The sequence below is a fragment of the Colius striatus genome, chromosome 5 (genome assembly GCF_028858725.1).
Source record: "Colius striatus isolate bColStr4 chromosome 5, bColStr4.1.hap1, whole genome shotgun sequence".
Classification (NCBI taxonomy): Eukaryota; Metazoa; Chordata; class Aves; order Coliiformes; family Coliidae; genus Colius; species Colius striatus.
The window spans coordinates 3,660,981-3,686,496 of record NC_084763.1 but is presented as its reverse complement, the minus strand read 5'-3'; the positions used below and the strand labels follow the sequence as shown (position 1 = coordinate 3,686,496).

The 25,516-nt window shown below is 43.4% G+C and overlaps 1 protein-coding gene across 2 annotated transcripts in view; it reads left to right on the top strand.

The window, feature by feature from the left end:
• Positions 1-274: 274 nt before the first annotated feature.
• Positions 275-25,516, top strand: part of STAC (SH3 and cysteine rich domain) — a 70,435-nt gene continuing 45,193 nt past the window's right edge. For both annotated transcript variants that reach the window (XR_009818778.1, XM_061996657.1), the window contains exon 1: positions 275-527. Coding sequence is in view for 1 of the 2 variants with exons in the window: in XM_061996657.1 (XP_061852641.1) it covers positions 420-527 (108 nt within the window). In the remaining variant the exon portion in view is untranslated. The remainder of the gene's footprint in view (positions 528-25,516) is intronic.

The window sequence follows — 25,516 nt, the reverse complement described above, 5'->3', positions numbered from 1 at the left end:
TCCAGTGCTCTGTGTGTGTGTGTGCGTGGCTCCGGCTTTCTGCTCCGGCTCACTCCCCTCCGATCGCGGGGCTGACGGTCACGACTCTGCTCCACACCTCCGGAGGGAAGGGAGGAGAAGAGGGGGGAACACAGAGGCAGGCACACAACTGACCTACAGAGCCATCGGTAGCTGACCCCCCTCACAGCAGAATTGCACAGGAGAGGGGAGGGAGGAAGGAGGGAGAGGAGAAGGAGGAGGAGGAGAAGGGTGGGGGGAGAAGGAAATCCAGAGAATTCTAGTCTTGCAAATGTAGTGAAACCAAGTGCTTGGAGTTGATTTGCTCAAGAAGAGCAGAGAAGAAAGAGGACATTAAATGAAAAAAAGCAAGAAAGCTCTGTAGCTTTTTTTCCTGATAGTAGCAGTGTTCCAGAGGGAAAATGATTCCTCCGAGCAGCACGGCTGAAGTCAGCGTGGATAGTGTGGAGAAAGAGAATGAAGTGGAGCAGCCCCCCTCTCCAGCATCAACTACCAGCCAGGAATCAAAGGTACTCAGAGTTTGAGACATGTTTTTTGTTCTTATTATTCTTCCTTTGCTTTGAAAAGAGATATCTTTTTTTGCCTTGATTTTGACTCGGAGCCCTGTGCCAGGATCAGTGGTGGAGTGCTATGAGCTACCTCTGATTGCAGTGCCTTGCTCTGACAGTTCTACTTCTCAATTGTCCCTGTCACCTGGGCAGCTCGGGAGTCTGAACTGGGAAAATAGCTGTCTTTTGAGATGTTTGGGTTTGGGCATTTTTGGTTGTGTTTTCTGGTCCTGATTTCGGTAAGGACCTGGGGGAGTGATGGGGCTTGAGGAGGGGTTCGTTGCCAATAGATGTTGTTAGCTATTTACACACCAAACCTCAGATCACAGAAAGGATTTTGTCCATGGTTGGAAAGATGAATTTTTCTCCAATTTTACCTGAGGGTCTGGGGTGTTTCACCTGCCTCACCTTCTCTGGCAGACCCATCAGTGAACTTGTACTGTTTAACGAGCCAGCAGTCACAAAGTGACAGTTTTAGCACAATAATCCTCATGTACACCACCCAGAAAAAGGATTTCTTTATTTTTCCATAGCCTTTTGTTTATTAATTTCAATAAGTGGTTGCATTTACCTCACCAAAAGCAACTTTTAGCTCCAATGTCACAGCCCCATAATTTTTAATTGACTTGCATATGAAAAGTTTGGTGGCCTGCCAGTACGTTTTGTGGAAGATAGAGAGGAACCAGGGAGAAAAGTAGTAACCTTACATAATGCATGATTCTCTGTAGCTTACCTGGATAATGTGCTTTTACTGCCTGCTTGGCAGCACGATAGCATCTGACAGCTCCTCCTGTGAACTTCATAGTGATGCCGTGTGCTGCGTAAACACGTGAAAATAGGGAGGTCCTTGTCACTGGGAGCTTACGGCTGGGTAGAGCCTTAGGAGGTACTGTGTGAGCAAAACAGCTGCTTGACAGGGAAGGCTTGTGCTGGCCTGAGATTAAAGGCAGTGGCTGCCTGGCTCTAATGTAGGCAGACTGCTACTTTATTCCTCAGTTAGAACTAGGTTTCTGGAGAGGGAGTCAGAATGATCTGTCTGTGTGGGCAGGGTTCTGACGTGGGCTTTGGGATTTGGTTCTTTTGCTTCATGAGCTGCTATACTCCAAGGAGGACAGCTGAGGTATTTCCTATGTAAAACAGCCTCTTTAAAAGAAAAGAGGCTCTGCCAGCAGCAATAGCATACACTATTCACTCTACACGTTCAGCACTACTGGGACACTGCTGCAGTCTTCCTGCTTAATGGGAAATGAAAAGTAAATGGCTTATTGGTCTAACCCTATGCTCTGAAAGGATCTGGTTGATCACTCCCTAAATCCCTCCCAAGACAACTCCTCTGGAATTGCTGAACAACTGTTCAGCAGTGAGGGTCATTGCTGGAAGCACATGGAGCACACAACCCACCAGGCAGGGCAGTGAAGGCTGCGGCTACTTTTGGGACCTCCCAGCGAGGCTGAGCCTCCCACCAGCCACATAACAATTCCAGCAATGACCCTCACTCAGTGCTGAGCAAGTAGTTATGGAGTTTAGGGTGCTGCTCACACGCTCAGGCACTTCATTATAGTGGTGTTTGAGAGTCTTCCCTGCTGGGTAACACAGCACTGTGCCCAAGACAAACTGAGCAGCATGAATCCTAAACTGAGACAAAGTGTCTTGGCATGTCGGGATCCTCCTTGCTGATTGTGCATCCATGCACTTGCAAGGATGGCAACAGCAATCAGCCACATCTGTCCAGAGAACAGATAGGCTACAGGATACTTTAAAATCAAACATTATCATCATCAATTTTTCCAGTCTTGTGAGCATTCGAAGCGATACACTGGAACAGGAGAAAGCTGTGACTCTGCATTTGGTGCTGGTACTTCAGTACAGATGTTTTTAGTAAACATCTAATCTGTGTACTTAGAGTTTAGAACTACAAACAGGATCAGAAAGCGTGCTGTGTTGTCATTGCAGTAGATGGAACCAAAAGAACCTTCTGATCACTGAGGTAATGAGATAAACTTTCCTTTCTTTGGCCCTACTAAAACATCAGGATGGAAAAAATCTCAGTGATTTCATAAAGATGTCATTTGTGCCTGGTTGGTTTTATTTCCTCAGAGATCTGATGTACTCCAAAGCTAAAGATTTTGACAAAGGCATGAGTTAGTGCATGCTAAGGGCCTGTGGGTAAGCTCTCATCCCTGTCCTCTGCTGAGGGAGCTGTCCTGTCATTCACAGTGGGCTAAGCTTTCTTCAGGTACTCTCTGTTGCTTAGGTTGGTGAGTTCATATCTTCTGCAGTCACTGCAGAACAGTTTGTGCAGTATCTAATTACCCCACAATGTTTCTGTGGCAAAACACTATTGTGACTCCAAGTACAGGAACAGAAGCAACATGGATAATAGCAACCTTCAGAATGCATTTGGAAACATTGCAGCAGAAAAACGATTTGGAAAACCTAATGTAGAACTCGTGCAGCAAGCTTGCTCCCAGCCCTGTAAAATCATAGGCAGCTGTGGCACACACTCCCAAAGTCCAGGGGGAAAAAAGGAGCTTTATCTAGCACACTCCAGACCTTCCTCAGAAGATGAAACGGAGGAGATCCTGCAGCTCCTGACTGGTGTGAGTTGGTCAGAACTTCAGGCTGCTACCGAGTAGCTGGAATTTAGGAGAATTTCCTGTGTTGGTTACACACTCCTGCCACAGGAAAGCAGCTCACCCCTTAATAAATGCTAAGGGCTCCCACAACCTTTTTCTATGGGTTAGGAGCATATTTACAGGTGAGTGTACTCAGATGCCGAAAGCTGAAAGACTAGACCCTGATGCCATGAACCTCTGGAGAGAGTCCAGCACTGATCCACCAAGATGATCAGGGGACTGGAGCATCTTCCTTATGAGGAAAGGCTGCAGGAACTGGGGCTGTTTAGTCTGGAGAAGAGGAGACTGAGGGAGGATCTCATTAATAGTTACAAATATCTCAATGGTGGATGTCGGGAGGTTGGGGCAGCACTTTTTTCGTGACTGTTTTTAGTGACAGGACAAGGGGTGATGGAAAGAACCTGGAACACAAAAAGTTCCATTTAAACATAAGGAAAAACCCTTTCCCTACTGAGGTGAGGGAGCCCTGGCACAGGCTGCCCAGGGAGGGTGTGGAGGCTCCTTCTCAGGAGGGCTTCAAGACCCACCTGGAGACGTTCCTGTGTGACCTGATCTAGGTGAACCTGCTTCTGCAGGGGGGTTGGACTGGATGATCTCTAAAGTCCCTTCCAACCCCTACCACTCTGTAATTCTATGATTCTATATATGTTGCTATATAACCTGACTGTATCTTTTTGGATTATGTCCTCAGGGACTTTACATATAGTACTTCAGGTGTAGTGTCTCAGTAACAGAACTTCAAATAGATTGTTCCAAAGGCAGCGAACACGCTGCCATCCTGCAGCACTACAACCACTGCTACTGTGCTAAAAAGCCTTTAGCTTTAATGGTTGAGAATGTTGAAAAGGGAATCATTTATTAAATTAATTTATTGGCTCTTGAAAAGATTTACTTCACACCCAAGTATGACACGAGTGGATACTTCAAGTTTACTGGGAGAATAACTTTATGAGGGTACCATGCAAACACATCTAATTGCTAATTTTATTCCATTCATACATTTGTAGTTATAGCTCCCACCTGTTTGGGCCTTTCACATCTGGCTTCCAAGAAGGCAAATTGCCAGTTTGCCAAAGACCTGTACATTTACAACTCAGCAAGGGAGGAAGGCATTTGCTAATGAATCCTAAGGGAAAGTTTCCTCCTGGTGGGAGCGATTAAGGACACCCTGCACGCTTGTACAGTCAGTAACTTAGCAATATAAGCAGAAACCTAGTGGTAGCAATCAGAGATCGTATTTCTGATGTCTCTTCTGTAAAAGGTACCTGGGAATTTAGTAAAGAAAACTAAAATTTGAAGGTGTGTGTACCTACAGAAAAGATTCCTGCACTTGGCAATGCTCATGTATGTTTTGGCATCGTTGGCACTTAACCCTGCTTGGTTTATGCCTCTTACATTTAACTGACGTTCCTATATGAAGAGGAAAGAACTCATCTGCTGATTTCTTTAGGTGTGAGGCAAGTCATTGTCTCTGTGTTATGAACAATGGCTGGGAGTATTCATAGACAATAGAGTATACCTTAGAACCTTCCCTTACCATTTGGCTGAGGATCTACGATGTTTGAGCTAGAGCAGAGCTGGATGGCACCATGGATCTTCAACCTATTAGTGTTTCTTTTCAAGCACTTTAAACAGCTTCAAGCACGTTAAACAACTTCCAGGCTCCCTCATACACCCCAGAAAGGGGTTTCAAGCTCTGCCACTGCCATTGGAGACAATCTGTCACGTATAAGTTACTTATTTGTAGGTATCACTGGATATCTGTGAAGAGCAGATGGCTGTTTTCACAGCTTTGCCTATTACCAGTGACTTTCTTATAAAGTCCAGCTGTAATTGTGGTGTACTGCACTCACACATCTTTGGTGTGATAGCTTCAAAGTTTTCCTCTGAACCACAAATCCATGGGCTTATCAAATTTTCTCCACCCAGGTCAGTTAAGTGAGTCAAATAGGTGAAAAAACAAGAGAGAAACCGAGCTTCCAGATAAATACAGCATCTGGATTATGTATTTCACAAACTAAATGTGTCTGTCTCAGTCTGATGCTTCCAGGTACTGAGTATCCAGTGGCCAGTATTCAGGGAAATGCAGACCATTGTCTTTAAGTTCAGGTATGGCAATTCAGGGGATGTGGCACAATCATTCAAATATTAACTAACCTGATATACAGTACCTAAAACGGGAAGTGCTGGGAAGTAGCAAGCCAAGCAATGGATTGAGCATTGAAGCTCAAGATGTAGACTTCATTTATGTATATTCTCACATCAGCCAAGAACTGAACTTACCTTCCCCTGTCCTGCTGGTTCAATAGAGCAATATTGCTTATGTGAGTTTTCAAAACCAGGTGTTAATGTTGGCTACTGAACTAATGTAAACAGCTTGAAACTCTTTGGCTTTCAATAGGATTGCGTGGGAACTAAGCCATGCAGGATTTGTGCTATGCTGTTAAGCAGACATCCTCCCCACTTAAAGAGTTAATACTTTATGAGGCTCCATAGATGGTTGCTCATCAATTAATATTTCAAAAGGGCAGGGAGTATGGTGTGCAGCTAGTGTTTCACCCTCCACACCAGTGGTAAATGTGCAGTATGTAAACTGCTGCTGCAGTCTTCAAAGAGATACCAAACAGCTTTTAAAAATCCTGTGAAAGAGGAAGAAAAAAACCATTTCCCCTTCTTAATCTTAACCTCCATGCCTCTGCATCAAATGGTGAGTACATATTGTAAAGGTAAGACTAAGGGAAAGAAATGAGCTGAAGTATTTGTATGTGTTTTGATGAAGTATCAGAACGATTTATGTACAGGGAGATTTCATCCAGAGCAGAAAAGTAATACTCTACCCTACCAATAATTGCTTAAGCATTTATTTTGACTCTTCTCTCTTTCTTAATCTTTTTCTGATTAAAAGACTCTGGTATTGTCTCCACTTTGATACATATGTCAGTTCAGTATCATAGAATCACAGAATGATAGGGGTTGGAAGGGACCTTTAGAGATCATCTGGTCCAACCCACCTGCAGAAGCAGGGTCACCTAGGCACATTGAGATATCTAAGACAAAACAGAAGTGTGATCAGTTCACTCTTTTGAACTTTTTACCATTGCTTTTAAAGGTTCTCCCAACACCTGGATGCTCTGTAACAGCTAAGAGATGCTCTCTGCCCTTTGCCACCTTCTAATTCCAGTCTATTCTATAACATTGGGTTAGCCTAAGCATCTCTTCCCTTCTTGGTGTAGGTTTCCATCATGTAAGAATAGCCTTTTATGCATATTCTTAGCCTTTTATTGTCTACACTAAATAAGCCAGGCAGATATAAGCTCTCCATCCTTCATCTCGTTCTAGTAGCAGATCTGTGCACCTGTTTCAGTTTTGAATAAGTGTTCTTAAAAAAGAGTGGCTGAATTTGTGTCAACTCATACAGCACCACTAGTGCTTCACTAGCTTTCCTAGAACCTGTGCTTCTGGTACCTGTGTCTCCTAATCACCCTTTGGTCAACCTGAAGGCACCATTCTATTTCTCTGTAATTTCCAGTGGGTCTAGGGTACCCTTGTCTGTCCTCACCTAGAGTGAGTTGGTCAGGTGCACAAATGTCTGTTCCCACAGCTGAACTTCATCACGTTTCCATCACTCTGTTCCTCAAGCCCCAGGCTGCCTCAGTTTTGACAATGCTTCCAACATTGTGTCAGAAGGAAATGGCCTGATGACATGACTAATCTTTGTGTCAAATCCAGTAATGAAAATACAAAGAGCAAGACTGGCTTCCCAGGGGGGTTGTGGAGGCTCCTTCCTTGGAGGGCTTCAAGACCTGCCTGGACACGTTCCTATGAGACCTGATCTAGGTGAAGCTGCTTCTGCAGGGGGTTTGGACTGGATGATCTCTAAAGGTCCCTTCAAACCTCTACCATTCTATGATTCTAAGACTAAGCTAGTGTTGGTTTGTGAAGAACTCCACCAGTGACCTTCCTCAAGCTGTACTTCTCCTTCCAACAGTAACCATCTCCCAGTGAACTTTCCATACAATCTCTTCACTATTTCCTTTCTTTCCAACCTTGGCTCAGAGATTCCCTTTTGGTAGCATATTCAATGATTTTAATGACATCCAAGTAGACAAACTCTGTGTTTGACCTAAAACAATTTATTTGTCTAGAAAATGATCCATCTTATCCAAAACAAAGTGGTTGATGAGGATGTACTTGTTTGTTTTTGTCAAGCACTGTTGAGATCAGACCTACAAAGCAGCTGGGGTCACTTCTCCTGCCTCTTCAAACAGACTTCTATTTTGCTTTGCATTATTTCAAGTTTGATAAAGTTTGATATGAAAACTTGTTCCTAGACTTCCAAAGTAAACTTTTGGTATGGAGATGAACTTGTTTCTTCTCTGCCTTTCACCTCAGCAGACACGTTGTGCTGCCTTCTTTTAACATCACACCATCCATTTTTTCAACCTCTTTCCTATTATTTTGCTCCAGGGTCATTGTTCTGGGAGGAAAGTAAGATTAAGTGTGTCTTGAAATTCTAAGCCAGCCTTTTATCCCATCCTTATTGTACTAGAGCCTGTTTCTTCTTTCCCCAGCCTGAATCAATCCACTGACATTTCCTTAAATACCTTTTGCAAGGATTCACTCAGCTTTGCTTGACAATTGACATGCTTAGACCTAAGGAACATTGCTTGAAAGCAAGTTTTATTTGCACACCTAGGGTTTCTTTTTCCTTCTCTCATTTCCCCTCCCCACAATTCTTTGTGGACTCTTTGCTTATTTGAAATTTCCTCCTTTGAGGTAAGTATTCTCAGGCAGCTTGCCAGGAGCACACATTCAACAGAACCTTCTTATTTCTTTTCATTTCATATTCCAGATTTGCTTCAAAGCCATTCTATGCCTCTTACACATCCAAGTATCTGACCATTTCTCATCAGTCATGTTTATCAATGAAGCACGTTTCTAACCTGGTACCTCAAGGCTAGCAAAGGTCAAGGCTGTTCTACACCCCATGGTCATCTGGGTTCATCAGCATAGCATACTTGCTGAGAGACAGCACTTGTTAGCAGATGCAGTGACCCACTAACATAGCTGTGCTGCTTTCCAGACCTTTATCCCTTCAGCTTAGGTCCTTCTGTGTCACACTCCATAGTGTGATGTCATCTAAAATATATCTCTGGGGAGAGTGCTGAAGGCTTGGAATGTCTTCAAAGGAACATAGCACGTCAAGGGCTATCCTCTTGAAATCCAAAACATGCCTTAGAGGCTCATTTTTCCCTTACACTTAATTTAAATGGAAGTAAATCATAATCACCTGATAGGAAACTGTAATTCCTTGTATGGTGAGCATTTCTCCTATTGCCTACCTGAGCTATTCCTGTATCCCCTTGCTAGGTAGAAGACTGCATATTGGATTCATTGGGGCTCATATTTGTGAGGCAGAGTACTAACCTGTTAGATGTGTTCCCACAAGCCCATTCTTAACCCAGTGTTAAGTCTCACACATCTTCCAGTTGTATAGGCAAAGAGTCACTCAGTGTTAAATGAGAACTGTCTTTTCCAGGCAAGTGAATGCCTATAATTCTGACTGAAGCATAAGCAAACTTTGCATGTTCATCAGCAGAGATGACCAGCTGTGAAAATGAGAAGTACTGAATTAACTTGACCTTATTTTCCTTTGGCATATGCCTCTGCTCAAGGAAACTCCCTTGATTCGGTAGACCAACTGATATAATGTGTGCTCCTCGTCAGGGAATTGAACAGAAACCCTGCAAAATATATTTACAACTCATGTCTAAAAAGTAGATTTCTTGTGCCTTTGATAAACAAAACAAATGGCTTGCATATCTGATTTATTAACAGAAAAAAACAAGCCTCGTGTCTGTAGTGCCAGACACAAATGTGATAGACTCTCACAGAAGTTTTCCCATTGACAGGTCAGCGTTTCTCAGCTGATCTGTTTTTAACTGATGAGACCAGTTTGCTAAGCACTGTCAGATAGAAGTGTTGCATTTTAGGGGCTGCAGTGGTGAGACTTAAAAATGCCATAGTATGAATAATTGTGAGAGAGGAGTGTTTCCCAGCTGCAGGAGGCTCCAGGTTGAATATGGAATTGCAGAGTCCTTTGGGTGAGTAACAGCAACAACTTGAATGCTTTTCTTTTCTGTGCACATAACACACTCCACTTCTGAGTGCTATTTAAAAGCTTTATTCAAATGCTACACACGTACTACTTTTATTAATAAATGTCATTTTCAGCAGCCTAGTGTCCTGAATAGAACAGCAAAATGCAGCTGACCTATAGTAACTGATGATTAGGTTTAATTCAGAAAGGAGCAAAATACTATAACAACTGGTATTCACAAAGCTATTAAAATCAGCAGTTGAAATGGGTTTTTTTCTCTTAGCTTATTCAGCAGGTGAAGACAAAGAAATGATTGCTATGGAGGCACAGTCGAGGTTAAGAGAGCAGAGTCAACCTGACAGGTTGTTACAGCAAAAGCTACTGAATGTGCTCTTAGAGGCAAACTTGCAATGCCATTACCCCAATGTTTAACTTCATTTGGTTTTCACAGTAATTGCTCATGGATTTTTTTCTGTGGTATCTAGTGACAGGACAAGGGGTGATGGAAAGAAGCTGGAACACAAAAAGTTCCATTTAAACATAAGGAAAAACTCTTTCCCTGTTGAGGTGAGGGAGCCCTGGCACAGGCTGCCCAGGGAGGGTGTGGAGGCTCCTTCTTGGGAGATTTCCAAACCCACTTGTTCCTTTGTGACCTGATCTAGGTGACCCTGCTTCTGCAGGGGGGTTGGACTGGATGATCTCTAAAGGTCCCCACCAACCGTACCATTCTGTGATTCTATGATAGTGAAGGATGGCCTCAACCTTTGTTGGTCAAGAGTCAGATTTCTGGCCTGATGCCTAATGGTCACCTCCTCAAACATCATATATAGGTGTACTGTTCTGTATTGGTTTGCCAGCACTTTCCCTGGTGGTTTAAGTGTTGTGGTAGTGATTCTTAAAACCAAAGTGTTTTGGGATTGCACTGAGACTGAAAACCTTGACCCAGCCTCACTTGCCTTTGCATACACAGGGTGAGAAATTGCCTTGGACTGGGCATCTCTGTCCTCACAAGTAAACAAAATACACCAAGCAAAATGTGCTGCTGGACAGAGTTCAGTGCAGGGCCACAGAGATAACTAAGTGAAGCATCTCCCTTCTGGTGAAAGGCTGAGGGAGCTGGGGCTCTTTAGCTTGGAGAAGAGACTGAGGGGTGACCTCATGAATGGTTACAAATACATAAAGAGTGGGTGTGAGGGGGCTGGAGCCAGGCTGTGCTCAGGGATGGACAATGAAAGGACAAGGGCCAACGGGGACAAGCTGGAACAGAAGAGGTTCCAAAAAACACAAGGGAAAACTTCTTCCCTGTTGAGGTGAGGGAGCACTGGCAGGGGCTGCCCAGATGGGCTGTGGAGGCTCCTTCTCTGGAGACATTCCAACCCAGCTGGATGAGTCCCTGTGTGCCCTGCTCTAGGTGGTGCTGCTCTGGCAGGGGGTTGCACTGGATGAGCTTTTGAGGTCCCTTCCAACCCTTAAGATTCTGTGACATGGTAAACTTGGCAGGGTGCCACTGATTTCTGTGCAACTAAACTGAGGATCCAGTTGTTAAGATGTTCAGGTCCACCTGCATTTTTAAAATGCACTTGCTGTTATCAACCCTTAGCAATCAGCTCGAGGATCCAGCACATGGAGTTTTTGTTGTGCCTCGTAGTGAACAGACTTGTGTTATTTGCTAAGTGCATGTAGCTCATTTCTCACTTATGTTCACACATCATCTTTCAATCTGAATTATCCAATTAAGGAATTATTGATAAATAAACGTCAAGTGGCTTGTAATGGTTTGCCAGACGTTTGCAGTGAAACCTGTGCTTGTTGGGTGAGGGTTATTTTATGTCCAAACTCCTGGCTTTGAGGAAATGTTCAGTTAACTGTGGAAGTTTCTGTCAGGAAGCTTTCCCTGGTTGCAAGTGAAATTTCCAGGCAAAAGAGGACAAAAATGCATCCTAGGTCGAATCATCCAGCCTCGCCTGTAATTAGAGACCAACTTTAGGTGGTTAAGTTAGTAGTTCAATCTCCCTGTGTTATAAATGGAACATAGACTGAAATTGTCTTATCAAAGGTGATTTAGAGGAACAGCCTGCCTTATGTGCTCTAAATTAGCCTCTCTGAGGGGAAATCTTTCTCCATTGACTCAGCTGTAGGCAGCTACAGCTGAGTTAAAAGCTTGGCTATAAGTAGGATGAACAACCCTGTGAATCTGCCTGACCGAGGTCTTGAACCTCGTCTACAAAAACCAGCCAGTCATCTGTTCCCCTGGCAGGTTAGTTTGTCTGACTTCCCCCTCTTCTGCCCACAGCATCCTCAGAGATATATTGAAAGGCTGCAGTCATGGGGGTTTTTATGTCAACATGGAATAAAATCATCCAAACCTTGAAATCCTTTGCTAAGTGGAAGTGCTGTTTTCCTGACAGCCCTCTAATGGGAAGTTATGCACCTGTGACAAAAAGAGGGGGGGGGAAAGGTGAGCCTGCCCAGGCTTCAAAACGTGAAGTGTTGCTATTAAACTGGAGCCACAAGATGACTCACGTATCAGTTTCATGAAGTACAGGCACACAGGAGTCTTTGGCAAGTTCGCAGAGGTTAGGTCTGTCTCCTGTAGTTAGCTGTAACGACAAATGGGCTTCATCCACCAGGCAGTTAAAGATCCATACAAACAGTTCTTTGCTGCCTTACCCACTCCCTCTCTGCCTTGTGATGTTTCCCTTTCTCTCCTCTGTGTTCTATTCTCACCTAAACACTTTAATCCAAGACCAGGCTCTCTGATACCATGAGCCAATGCAAGATCTGTCTTTAGAGGAAAACCTTTGAGGTTTCCAAGCTTAGCCAAGTTTCAAGATTGCTGTTAAGAAAACAGATGTTTGAAGGAGAGACCTTTCAGAGGTCTGTGTTGGATGGTGGCAATTATGCCATAAGTACACTTGGGCAAAAGCAAACCCTGCAGTTTTCCTTACATTGCCTTGTATGACAGGGTCTGTTCCTTGTTTGTGAGTGCCTGTTTATCTCATGATGTAACCTCATGTTTTCTTTATATGTATAGGCAGGAAATGAGACACAAATTCAAAACCTAGGCAATGAGATAACAGAAAACCCTCCCATATGCAGAAGAAATCAAGCCCTCTTCTTAGTTTTCTCTGCCTTCTTAATCTCCACCTTTCCAGCTGAAGACCAATGCAGCTCAGGAGATCCATTTTCAGCTGCACTGCCAGCGGAGGGCTCGCGAGCTCCTGCTTCCCCAGCAGCTTGAGCTCCCACAGACCTCCCTGGGCTGCAATTCTGTGCTACAAAAACACCACCTTTTTTAGAAGGTCCTGTCTGACATCATGAAAAAAAGAAGCCCTGGAGAAATGATCCCTTCAAGATAATCAAAGCTAAAATGAATGCCAACAGCTGTAATAGACCTACTTGAGTCCTGCTAGAATGGGATAAATAAAAAGCATTACACAAAGGTTCAATAAAATGACAGTCAGGCCTCAAAAATCTTCCCAGCATGGTGAGTGAACCTGCTTCTGCAAGGGTGTTGGACTAGGTGATCTCTGGAGGTCCCTTCCAGCCCCTACCATTCTATGGTTTACCTCTGAGGAGAGCTCACGTGTAACTAGATGCTGGACATGAGAAGTAGCCACTCAATCTTTAAACAAGATGAGGAAGCTAACCTGGCACTGCAGGGAACACAATGCAATAAATACAGTAGCAATAGAGGGAATGCCATTTGGTCTTTACTACCAGGTGCTGAGTTCCAGAAAAAGAGAAAATCTCATTTCCATGAGTTACCATCCCTTCAGTGCAGTCACACTCACAGCCACTGCTTACAAAACCTCAGCAACCGACAGGAGAGAATGGATGTGTCTCAGAAGTCAGCACTGTGCTTGCTCTTCAGCTCAGCAGTGGGCAGTAACTCTGATTTCTGCTGTAACATGTCAAACTCCTTATAAGTCAGTGCTACTCTGTCTATACCAAGGATGGCACCTGCTCTGACAGTAGAATCAACTAGGCAAAGTGAGACACTCGTGCAAATTTTCCCTCTCGCACAGGACTGATGTTCTTTAAAACACTCTCTGCCCTAACTTGCCTTTTTTCTTCCTTGCATTCTGCTCTCCTGCCTGAATCCCTCCTGCAGCCCGCTGCAAAATGCTGCTCCTGTAAAAAGTCACTGGTACTGTTTTTGTCAAACAGGGCTTTGTAGTTTTACTGGTTCAAGAGCCCTCACTTTCCTATCCCATACCTCACTCCTATTTAATATGTTGGTGTCATGTCAATACCAACAGATCTTTCTTAACCTCAAAAATCTCACTTAGATATGCTTCATTGGTGAGGTGAGCACAACCAGGGCCATCAAGATGATGGAGTGGAGCATCTCCCTTCTGATTAAAGGCTGAGGGAGCTGGAGCTGTTTAGTTTGGAGGACACTGAGGGGTGACCTCATGAATGGTTACAAATACATAAAGGGTGGATGTCAGGAGGATGGAGCCAGGCTGTGCTCAGGGATGGACAAGGGTAGGACAAGGGACAATGGGGACAAGCTGGAACAGAAGAGGTTCCAAAGAAACACAGGGAAAAACTTCCCCCCTGTTGAGGTGAGGGAGCACTGGCAGGGGCTGCCCAGATGGGCTGTGGAGGCTCCTTTTCTGGAGACATTCAGACTCACCTGGATGAGTCCCTGTGTGACCTGCTCTAGGTGGTGCTGCTCTGGCACAGGAGTTGCACTGGGTGAGCTTTGGAGGTCCCTTCCAATCCTTGATGGATTCTGTGACCTCATGACAGTATTACAAACTTGTTTGTTGTTGTCTGTTTGTGTGCAGGTTTTCATTACCCACAGTGAACTTCAGAGGACTCTGAGGGACCTAAAAAAATCTCTTTTAAGAGGAAAAGAAAAGTTGTGGCTCTTCAGAAAGAGTTTTAGTCTTAATTTCTCTCCTTTTCTGTTTGTGGTGTTCTGTATGTAACTATCTTCTTGCACAGAGCTCTGTATCTCACCATCAAAACAGATTTTTGCAGCTCAGACAGGCATTTTAATTTTGCAGATTTGCTAGAGGTAATTTGAGGAGGAAAGTTGTGCAGCTGCTGAGGATAAAAATAAACTGGTTTTGTTTTGCTGTGTCGGTCTTGAAACAATAGCTGGCTAGAGATGTTCAGCAGCTTTGGAGGTTTAGGAAACAAATGTAAAAGAAATGGATCAGCCTGAGGCAAAAAGAGTCAAAGATACAAATGACCATCTTCAAATACGTGTATTTACATTGTCAGCTTCTTGAAGCGATGTTTAGGCCTTCAAACATCTCCATAAAGTGCCATATAACTGCATGTCATGTGTAAGACAGCATCATCATCGAGTTAAATGGGCTCTTCATGTGGACAGTTGGTCTTCTCTCACCTAGGACACTGAATGCAGTTTTTGCTGGGCGTGACTAAGGTGTGATAGCAAGAAGATAAAAGATAGACTGAGATGAACATTTTCTACACTAGTGATGGGTTCCTTGGAAGCTGGTGTTTCAGGAGTAATTTTCCTCCAAATTATTTGGCAAGTTCTTTTTGGAAAGTTAGGAAATGACTGGAGTGGATGTGTTGGAAGGGATAAATGCTTGCCATGGGTTGCACTTGGAGAAGAGCTCTAACGAAAGACTTGCCATCTCTGAACTAGAGCTGCAAACAAACAGGTATCTGCTATGGTAGACAGTAAGATAAGAATGCAGAACAGAACAAGGAATGTGTTACCAAGATAAGAAAAAGTGTTCTTTGGCACAGCATTTGTCATGTATCTGGTAGCACCATTTGTCATGTATCTGGTAGCTGCTGTGTTGTAGGCCCTTAGAACTGGGAATAGGAGATAAGGAAACTCAGGGGGTGAAGTGTGGAGATGCCCAGAGGTATTAACTAGCTTTTCTCAACCTTCTCAACCAGGGCTTCAGGCCAATACAGTGTCAGGTGAGTGAAATGGCTCTGCACTAGGACCATATAGGTCTTGTTGGGTTTGTGCTATCAGAATAGGCAGCAAGAAGCAGCTTTCATAGGATAGGACAGTGTCAGCCTTCAGGAGGGATAAAAAGAAGGTGGAAGGTAGTAAAGTTGCTACCAGATTGCAAAATATGTCCAAGAAGGGGAAGGGAACTGAAATGAAAATGAGAAGTGAAGCAACAAACTGCTAATATTCTGTAATGCAAAAGCTCCTACCCCATCTCCCACTGAGAAGGGTTTAAAGTGGAAAGAAGGAAACAAGTTGTGAAGTGTGGATTTGAATATCTGTTTGAGAACAGGCAGTAAAGAAGGGAATACAGAAACCTGTGGGATCAAACAAGCCAAAACATCAATGTTTGGGGACTTTTTGAAGTCTGCAGGCCATGGAGCATCCATGGAGCATCCAAATTCTGGCGCTGTGTTTCTGGTTCTTTCTTTGACAGGAAAATGAGGTAACATCACCTCAGAGTGAAAGCACAGTAACTAAGGGAGAAGTTTGGGCAGAATTAATTCACACAAAGTATGAATATCAAATGAGTGTCTGGGAAAGACAACAGAAGCAAGCAGCATAAGTGTCCCCCTGGATCTACCTATATTTAGTTGTGGAGGAGCAGAGATTGACAGAGATGGTTTAAAGAAAAAGGAGTGAGTTGAGGAGGATTGAATAAAGTCAGCCAGCTGTGGGGAGGTGTTTTTTCATGCTGCATGCAGAAAGCTTTTGTTTTTAATGCACAGTAAAGAAAAAGATTAATTTCCAAGCAAAAAAAACCAGCAACAAGGCAGCCAAACCCCAAAGCTTCACTCTGGAAACACGGTGGCTGCAGTCAGCAGGAGTTAGCAGTAAGCAAAGACCTTAAGGCTTGGCCCAGTGACAATAACTTAGTTGTAGAGTTGAGCACTTAGATGTTTTCATTGTGAAGCAATTTTAACAGCTTAAGTTTGGAACCCCAGAAATAGAAGTGGAAGCACTGACAGAAGATTAACTATAACAGCTTCCAGTAGATCTGGGTCTTCCTTTTATGTTTTAAGATGGTGCAAATGTGATTCTACAGCGTGTGGGATCTGCTGCTGATGTTAATTTGCCCTCGGTTGGTATCAGCCTCCCTGCCTGATGTATCCCCATATTTGCTTCATATCACCATTTAAAGTGTTATAAAGCAGCTCTGTTTAAAAAAAGACAAAGAAAAAAAGAGAGGTACAAGGGGCTTGTGCTGAGCTTTAACTTCTCATAAGATCAACAGCTTTATAGATGGACAGACATGAGATATAATCCAGGGTGATGAACGTTACATTCACAGACATATTCACTTGCAGGTTACTCATGAGAAGGAAAGGAAGCAGAACTCAGGCATCAGCATTATTATCATTACTATTCTTATTGACTCTCCACAATAACCAATGTGGTTTCCTTCACTTCAGCAGGGCTGCCTGGATTTCCATTACTCTGCAATCCAGCCTTTTAATCTCCAAACTTCATTGTGCCACTTGCAGAGCAGCAGAGAGTAGCAAATTGCTGAAATGGGAGTTACCAAAGGGGAATTATTGTTCCATTTAGAAGCTGAAATGGAAAAGACATATCCAAACAGAGCAGCAAAATAAGGGATTCCCAGAAGGGACCACGGAGATAACATGCCAAATTCCTTTTATGTCAAAGAGGGAAGAGATAACTACATATGTACCTCATTCTAATGGGGACAAAGAATGGAGATGACTGGCTGCTTAGCAACCAGGTGCCTGAGGTGACACCCACAACAAGGTGCTGTAAACACGTATCCATCTCTAAACAGAAAGTACAAGGGAATTTAAGAAGTAGCACTATTCCTAACCCTCTCTTGCTTTCTTCATAAGCTTTCCTGTTGGTTTCAGGAGGAAAGACTGGAGACAATTCATTTGCCAGGTAACGAATGAGATGCAGGAGCCACGCAGAGGTTTGCAGTTGGTTATTCTACCAACCGTCTTTCCTAACCTGAATTGCAAAAGATCTCCCCCAGCTGGTGCCACCCATGTTGGAACAGCTGTTTAGCAGCAGGGGGAATATAATCCTGGATATAAATACAGGATTTGTAGTCTTTCCCTTTGCTCCTCAAAGGAGCAGCTCTTCTTTTGCTAAGTGAGGCAGGAGAGGAGATCAAAGGCACACAACATTTTCCAACCCCAATATAGCAACAAGCTTTGGTCATGGCTGGAAGTGTTGCTTGGTTTGATTTGTTATGTCTTTTGATTTATGCACATGTTCTCAAAGGAGGAGGAATTAGTTGTCATCGAGCTCAACAAAAAGAACCCAGTAGATCTGACTTTGGGGACGTTAATCTGGTTTTCACAAAGTGAATGATACACTTTGGAAGAGAGGAGCTGCTCAGAGAGATCTTGTGAGTTGTTAGACTGAAAGGCTGGGAATCTGAGAAAGATTTGCTGCTTTTCCTTTGGGATAGAAGCAGGCTGAACACAAACCATGGTTGAGTGACATTGCCACAATTTTCCCCCAGCCTAAACTTGAATCAAACCCGTCAGGAAGTTTGAAGAAATACTGATAGAAACTGGATCTCTCAGGAAGAGGAATGTGATATGCACTTTTCTTTCTAGGTTCCTGTTTCTAGTGTAGCTTGGTAAAAAGAAAACAGAGGGATACACCAAAACAGAGCTGTTGAAAAACACACCACCCAAAAAATGCTGTTAGATAGGAAATTTGAGGGTTTTGCCTTAGATTTTACTTAGTTTTTTGGTTACAAAAGCCTCAAAATTCCCTGGGTTTGCCATGGCTATTACCATTGTGATATTGATTTTTGCATGTTTCCTCCTGTTCACAAGCTGGTTTAAACTGTTTAAATGACTGTGACTCTTTGAAGCTCAGGTGGAAATATATTTGGCAGAGAAGGTAATACAAGGGCACAACTGCAGAATATCTAACACAGGGTTTACTCTTTTTCTGCCTTGACACTAAGTAGACATTTCTGAGACTGCATTATTTTGTCCTGTCACCTTTAAGCTGAATGTTGAAGATACATATGAAGGAATTCAGAGCACCAGGGAGACTTGGTCGTATTTTCAGGCCTTAAGACTTTCAGCACTTGGTTTCTCTCACATATTTGCCAATCCTGGCTCCTTGCAATACTAGAAGACATATCCAAAACTGTAGGATAATCTCTAACCAGCCACAGGAGCAATTGTTGAGAAGTAGATGAATCTCCCAGCTTGGTTTAACCGAACCCCAGTGGTACAGAATGAACAGGTCTGCTAAGCAAACACACTGTAGGCTGTACCCCTTGATAATGTAGAGGGCTGCCAACTAGAGATGCAAACACACAGCTGCCAAAGATGTAGTACATCAGGAGAGGCCTGGGAATGTGTGATTCACAGTGACATTGGTGGGAGGAGTGACAACTGAGCATCTCTTTGGATTTCATGCTTTCCAGCCCTGAGGCTGTCGCAGGCCCTTTTGCTGTTGTGCCCTGGCATGCCAATCAGAGCATTTCCTTGTAGTTAGGACTCTAAATGTGAAACAAAATCACAGAAAAAGCACTGCTTAAAAAGGTTTATATCCTAAATAGATTTGAGGATTGGTGAGTGGGTTTCAAACCCAGCAGAGGGTAGGGAGAAGCATCTGACAATCAGAGCACAAAGAGCCAACCAGAGTAGCTGGAAGTACCCAATAAATCACTAACAATGCTCTTGTTAGGTATTATGAATAACATCTCCCCTTTGACTAGTTCAATAGAGTATTCAAGCAGACAGGTTTAGTTATTTATTTGCAACAATAACAAACATATTTGTTCTAGTGCCAGCTATGCAATCTGTTTGGCAAGATACACAAACATAGCACGTAGCAGAACGCTCCCTTTTTGCTGTGGATTAAAAGGATAGAGCTTCCAAGAAAGCTGACTAGGGCAGGCACAAAAACATGATAGGGCCAGATTCCTATTGTAGAATAAATCAGCTACAGTTGAAGTCAGTTTAGCTAATTCAATTTGTACTAGCAGAATGTTTTGTACTATTTATTATTTAGAAAGAAGAAGGTAGGGAAGGAATCGGCTTTGCTCACACTTTTTATCAGGAAGGCTTTGCCAATGGACTATACAAGTGTTTGAAGTATCCTTTTATCCTGTTAATGCCATAAGACACGGTACTTCTCTCATCAGCAGGCCACCATGTATTATTTATGAGATTGCATATTGGCTTTGGGCATGTCATAATCTGATTTTTGCTCATTAAAATGACAAAGCAGGGCATTTTGAAACCAAATCCAGGAAAAAACCCACCCGTCTCCGAGCTCAAATATCACTTACTTTTGTATCCCTTCATTTGAGAAGGAAATTATCAGCCTTCCTGCTCACAAAACAAAAGAAGTCCTTCTTTTGGAGCTGGTTCCTTGCTTGCTCTTAAGCAGCAGAGCTAGCTGGAGCCCAGCAATGCCATCAGGCTGGATTACACCCTGGTAACATCCTTCAGCACTTCTAGTTAGCATCTGAAGTATGTTCTGAGGGTGGCTAGTACAAAAAAAAGGACTGTACCCAGAATAGATGCCATTCATCCTTTGTTTGAAAGGCTTTTGTTCTCAGTCCCTATAGCTAATATCCTGTATACCTGATATGCTGTCTGGTGAATGTACACAGCATCTTCTGAGCCCTATGTGTTTAAGTCCTTCTTTTATAACAATGTGAAAGCCAGGTAGTTTGGAAACCTGCTCTAAGAAGAAATGATTCCTTACAGAGCATTGGATGTTTGTCTTGCAGCAGAGTGGAATCTGCTGACCAGGCATTTTTAGCCTGCATAGTTAAACAAAATAGCTACACTTTACAAGAACTGCAGGGATCAAACTGGCTCAATGGCTCATTCCAGCTCCAGTGATGCCCTGTATTACTTGCAATCCATCTAATGATTCTGTTAACACCAGTGTAAAGAAAGAGACAGAGAAAAGCAAGCAATATTGGGTTTTTTATTGCTGCACAGTAGCAGTCCATCAGACAGCTGATGTCTGAAAATGAGGGCTTGGTTATACGGTGAGTCAGTAAAGTACAGTTAATCAGCCTGGTTCATTTCTCCTGAAAGATAGTTAAGGGTGGAAGTGCATAAAAATAGTCTCCCTGTTGGCCCCACGCTGCACAGGAGCCTCTGCTGCTGACAAGGATGGTTAGCAGTGGCTGAGAAGGGAACAAGAACAGGCATCTTGGGAAATAAGCTGATGTGGGCAGATGGGGTGAGGGTTGCTCTGAATGCCAAAGCTGATGGCCCAAGGAAGCTTAATGTGATATGAGATAATATGATATATAATGCAGTATAATGTAATATAGTATATAGCTAATTTGTCCTCCAGCCATCCAACATATAAATATTTACATATTTATTGATGTAATTATAGCCATCCAATATATAAACAGTTTGTCTTCCAGCCACTAGTAACCATCCTTAACTCTGAGATCACTGAGGAGAGAGCTTCAGGAGGGGGAATGAAGCATTTGTGTGTAAGGATGTGGAGGGAATTAAGCTTTGAATGGTGACAAGCTGTGATGAAGAAGTTGTGCTAGAGAAATGGTGACTATAAGGACATCTATGTTAGCATTTTACTTTGATTTAGGAGCATGTTTTCAAAGCAAATCTCCCAGTTGTTGCTGCTCACCCCACTTTGGTCCTCGTAATGGTGCATAGAGTACAGGCTGCATCACTTGGGGGTTTGCTTGTGCCCCAGGTAGGCACCTAATGCACACAAAAACTCACAGGCTGCTCTGGTTCAGAGTAGTCTGTGTCCTGAAATGCACATGGTATGTGTTCTGGGTCCTGTTTCATTCTCCAGATCTGCTCTTACTGAGCTGTGCTGACTGCTGATGTAGACAAGGGAGAAAGGATTTCTAGATATCAGGGAGCAGTTAGGAGTCTGAATAAATTGCCCTTTGCAGGGTGGATGATTATCTTTTGTAATTGCAAAGCTAAGGATTATAAAACAGCTGAAATCACTGATGTTTTCCCTGCTTCCATGGGCAGCTCTTAAATCAAACCTGTAGAAAAGAGCTGTGTGTTTCCAGTGATAAGTCGCATAAAGCCTCAGTGAGGGCAGGTGCAATTCGATTCACATCAAAAGCAGTGGCACCTAGTTAACATTAGGAATGCTTTTCAGTAGCTGGCCTTTTGCTGCCTCCTGTTTTCTTGTTATAGCAGCTAAAGAGTGGAAGTATAGGGGAATTAGGAACGGAGGAGGTGCTGATACACTGCGATGCATCAGAGCTTCCTGATCCCTTGAAGCTTGAACGTCCAGTAACTGGGAGGAAGATGGAGATTGTGCTGGAAGATACTGAAGGAAAAGGTTAATCAAGCTCTGAGGCTGAGCTATTGCACTTATCTCTACCTTGCCTGCAGGGTTAGTATGTGCAGTCTCTGAGAGTCTGTGTGACTGATAAAATGCTTTTCACTGGAGGCAAACTTTTTCTCCCTGACTCCGCTTTCACAGGAGCATCCTGGACTTGAAATCAAGGGTTCGTGTTTCTGGAGTGTCTGTCAGTGCTGTGAAGCTCTCACAAGTCTACAAAAACCTGTGGGTGTTTTGTTTGAATGTTATTTAAATAAAGGCTAATTTGTAGCCTTCCTTGCAGAGGAGAAAATGTGAAAGGCTTTACGAGATTTATCTCAAATACGTTTTTTAAAGCCTTTTTGTGCTGGTTTAAGGTTTTTCTTCAGTCCTAGTGTATGGTTTTTCACTGGAAAGTTGAAGTATTCAGTGTAGAACAACCCTAGTTGCAGATTTTCCCAAAATTTGGTAGCCTTTCTTCCTGAGGTTTAACTTTAGGGTCATTCACTTTGCAGAAAGAAAGTACAAATGGTCCAATTTGCATGCTCGCTGTTGAAAGACCTGGTTTCTGCCTCTGTTGAATGCTGTAATAGCTCTGTTAAGAGCCAGAGGCATCAAAAGTGCATTAAGCCAGTTTATGGCAAATTAAAATCAAACATTATGTTACATGCCTGTTTTTAATTACATTCAAAAGCTTCTGATATAATAGGGCTGGGTCACAGCAAGCTTCAAAATGAGGAGATGGTGGTATTTAAGCAAGTGAAGTGATGCTCACTTGGCTGCAGCATGATCATCACTTAAGCTTTTACAGTTTATGCTGTCTGTACAATAACCTGCCCTTGCCCTTGCTTGGGCTAACTTTTCCTGAACCATCAATCACATTCCAGTACCCTATTTCAAACTTTGCAACCTGATGTCAGACTTCCAGTGCCCCGTGTAGTCTCGTTTATGCAAGATGGGCGTAAAGCATTGATGTGAGAGAGACCTTTTACCAGTGCTTTGCAAAGCATAGAACTTGCTGTGCAAAATGCTAAGCATTGCCTCTATTGCTCTGTCTTTCTGCCTAGTCACTGCTGTACACTTATAGCATATTTGGGATGTAATAGCTGTAGGCCTTCATTGGAGTATCAGGTGTGAAATGCAAGCCAAACAGCCTAAATGTAAATGAGGGTGAAATCTACATTGGGATAATGGCAAGGATGCCCTGTCTGGAAATTGTTTCACTACATTGACACAGGACAGTGCTCAGGGAATCTCAGAGAGGGCTGTTAGCTTGCACAGAGATGCCTGCCAAATGTGTGAGTGCAGTTGGGTCGGCTCGTTGTTGAATGTGTCTCCTGCTCTGAACACTGTGGTTGGAGGAGCACAGAGTGTGTGCAGTTTCATGCTCACCTTAGTGTGTATACATCTGTTTGGACACACATAGCTTGACTTCTCTGCCTGAGAGAGGAAAGGCTGCTGGTACATCCCTTGAGAAGCAAGTGACTGTGCACAGGAGAACAGGATGAGGGTGGTAAATGCAGAGCTCCTTAAAATGCACCGTGTCTGTTGTGCAAAGCAGCAGGACAGTTATCCCACAGCAGAACAAATAGTGTGCTGCACAGCTTACTCCTCTTTCTGTGGCAGAAGGAGCATTTTGAAATTTAATTAACTTCATGTGGCACTGTAGAAATGGATGGAAAATCAATAATGAATGCCATTTCAGTCACCTTGTGGTGTTGTAATTCTCTGTGTTTTGCTACACTAATTAGGTCTGTCTTCAGTGAGAAGCATTTCGGGAGCAAGGGGTGAATTATTGTTGAGTTTCCTGGCTGTCACTAGGGAGATGAAGTAATCTCAGCACTGAGTAACCTCAGTGATTTCAGGAGATGTTGACTTCAACATCCAAGCAGAAGAGGGAAGATCTCACATTTTGTTGTGCAGTGAAACAGTGTTGGGCTCAGCTGGTCCATGGCTTAAGCTTCAGCTGAAAGAGCTTCAGAAACTAGAAACTGTTCTTTACCTTGTAGCTGGCATTTAATGAGACTTAATTGCTCTTGTTTACACATTTCTCCAGGCACTGAGAGTTTCTTGCAAACAGATGAGTGATTCCTTTATCTGGATCCAGGGCTCTGAGATGTGGATGTGACTGGTGCATGGAGGATGGGTGTCTGGCTCTGGTCCCTCCATACTCATAAAGTCACTGCAGAGGGAGCAGAATGCAGTTTGCTTCCATGTATCAAACCCAAACACCATTAACTAAAGGCAATGGCAACTCTTTGCTTGATTATTTTACTTATGAAGCTTACTGTGAAACTTGGAGAACTGGAGCATCTCCCTTCTCCAAGAACAAGCTGAAGGTGGAACAGAGGCAGCCCCCCAAGATGCCTTGAGGCTCCTGTCTGACAGCTTTTGCTGCATCATAAAGACAATGGGTGGATGAGCAATAGAATCTAGGAAGAGCAAGCACTCTGAAGCCACTAAGTCAGTGTGACAGACTAATGCCATGGTCTTTTTTGGGAAGTATGTGACCTCCTTCCCTTTATATTAGCGTGAATTATGATTCCCAATTATCACTGCTTCCAACATAAACAGTTTCTGATAGAAACCATTCCCTCTGCTTACCACAGACAGCCTCAGGGGCATGGAAAATTTCAGTTGTTATGTCACATTCTCCCAGAGAATTGCAGCAGCGATTGAAACGATTTTGCAGCGGTTGGAATAACGCTGAGTGAGAGGTGACATGGAGGTATTGCACTTCAGAGACAGCACACATGAAGAGGATGCAGAGCTGGTTTCCCTTTACTGGGGGTCTGCTTGGGGGTCTTGCAGTTGACAAGCCCACAAAAGAGTCAATTCAGCTGGAAGAGCCCTTTAAGCTCCTGGAGTGCAGCCTTTGTCCCAGCCCTTTCACCCACCAGCCCATTGCCCTCAGTGCAACATCCACCTGGCTCTGAAACCCCTCCAAGGATGGTGACTCCAGCACCTCCCTGGGCAGCCCCTTCCAGTGCCTGACAACTCTGTCAGCAAAGAAATTCCTCCTCCATCCAGCCTGAACCTCCCCTGGTACAGCTTGAGGCTGTTTCCCCTTATTCTATTGCCTGTTACTAAGGGGAGCAGATTGACCCTCACCTCGCTACAGCTTCCTCTCAGGTAGTTGTAGAGAGCGAGAAGGTCTGCCCTGAGCCTTCTTTTCTCCAGGCTCAACAGCCCCAGACCCCTCAGCCCTTCCTCATAGGAGATGTGCTCCAAATCCTTTCCTGGCTTGGTAGCCCAGCCTCTGGATCCTCTCCAGCACCTCAGTGTCCTGATAGCTTCTGTGCATCACTTCATGCCCTTTTCAGCCTTCTATAAAACACAGGGAGGGAGGGGTGGGAGGAGCACTGATAAGGTACCAGAGAGTTTACAGGTGAAGAGTTCAAGTGAATAACTTGAAGTTAATAATGCCTTATTGTAGTGGTTGATATTCTGGCAACCAATACTCAATGTGATACACAAGAATATGTGTGGATGTCTGTTAACTAGTATTAATTAGTGCATTAATGATCAATTGGCTGGTTAATGATGCTGTTACTGCTCCTTAGCCTGCTTTCATTTTAAAAAAGCAAAAGAAAACAAGAATTTATCAGGGAAAAAAAAAGCATAGAATCTCTGTTTCTGCCAAAGTGAAGACATCTAAGTATATCCAATGTATTTATTGAACTTAGTCCTCTTGTACTGCCATTTAACAGCTGTTCCTGAAATGGCTTTACAAGCTGCTAAAGACCATGCAAGGATGAATAATACTCTAAGTTTGTCATGCTTGAATACAAAGGATATATTCTCCAGTGTGTACAACTCCCTGCAGTATCTCTTTGCTGCATTAACCAAAAGAAAAGACCACTAGAAGCCTTTATTAGGGCTGTCAAATTCATTGTCTACCAGGAAGCATACGCAGAGTGGCTTGTTTTCTGCTCGGGATCTGTTTTCTTTGCTCTGCTGGTTAAATTCTGAAGTCAATTTTATTGTTCAG